The sequence below is a fragment of the Merops nubicus genome, unplaced genomic scaffold (assembly GCF_000691845.1).
Source record: "Merops nubicus isolate BGI_N331 unplaced genomic scaffold, ASM69184v1 scaffold26513, whole genome shotgun sequence".
Classification (NCBI taxonomy): domain Eukaryota; kingdom Metazoa; phylum Chordata; class Aves; order Coraciiformes; family Meropidae; genus Merops; species Merops nubicus.
Window position 1 is genome coordinate 1 of NW_008598668.1, and position 204 is coordinate 204.

The window sequence follows — 204 nt, forward strand, 5'->3', positions numbered from 1 at the left end:
TGGCAACGTCTTCATCCGGCTGCCCGACAAGCCCCTCAAGCCGGGCGAGGTGCTGAGCATCCTCCTCTACCTGACGGCCAACTCCACGGTGGAGCACTTCACGCTCAGGTGAGGCCCCGGGGGCAGGAGGGGGAGGGGGTTTTGGGCTTCTGGGTCCAGGAGGGCTTTGGGAAGGAGAGGGGAGGTTGGAGGAGCATCGCGCAC

At 66.2% G+C, this 204-nt stretch overlaps 1 protein-coding gene across 1 annotated transcript in view; it reads left to right on the forward strand.

Moving 5' to 3' along the window:
• Window positions 1-4: 4 nt before the first annotated feature.
• The window catches only part of TMEM132E (transmembrane protein 132E), a gene marked incomplete at its 5' end in the record, with an annotated part of 11,450 nt that continues 11,250 nt past the window's right edge, over window positions 5-204 (forward strand). The window contains one exon of the mRNA XM_008937138.1: window positions 5-108. Within this exon, the coding sequence (XP_008935386.1) occupies window positions 5-108 (104 nt within the window). The remainder of the gene's footprint in view (window positions 109-204) is intronic.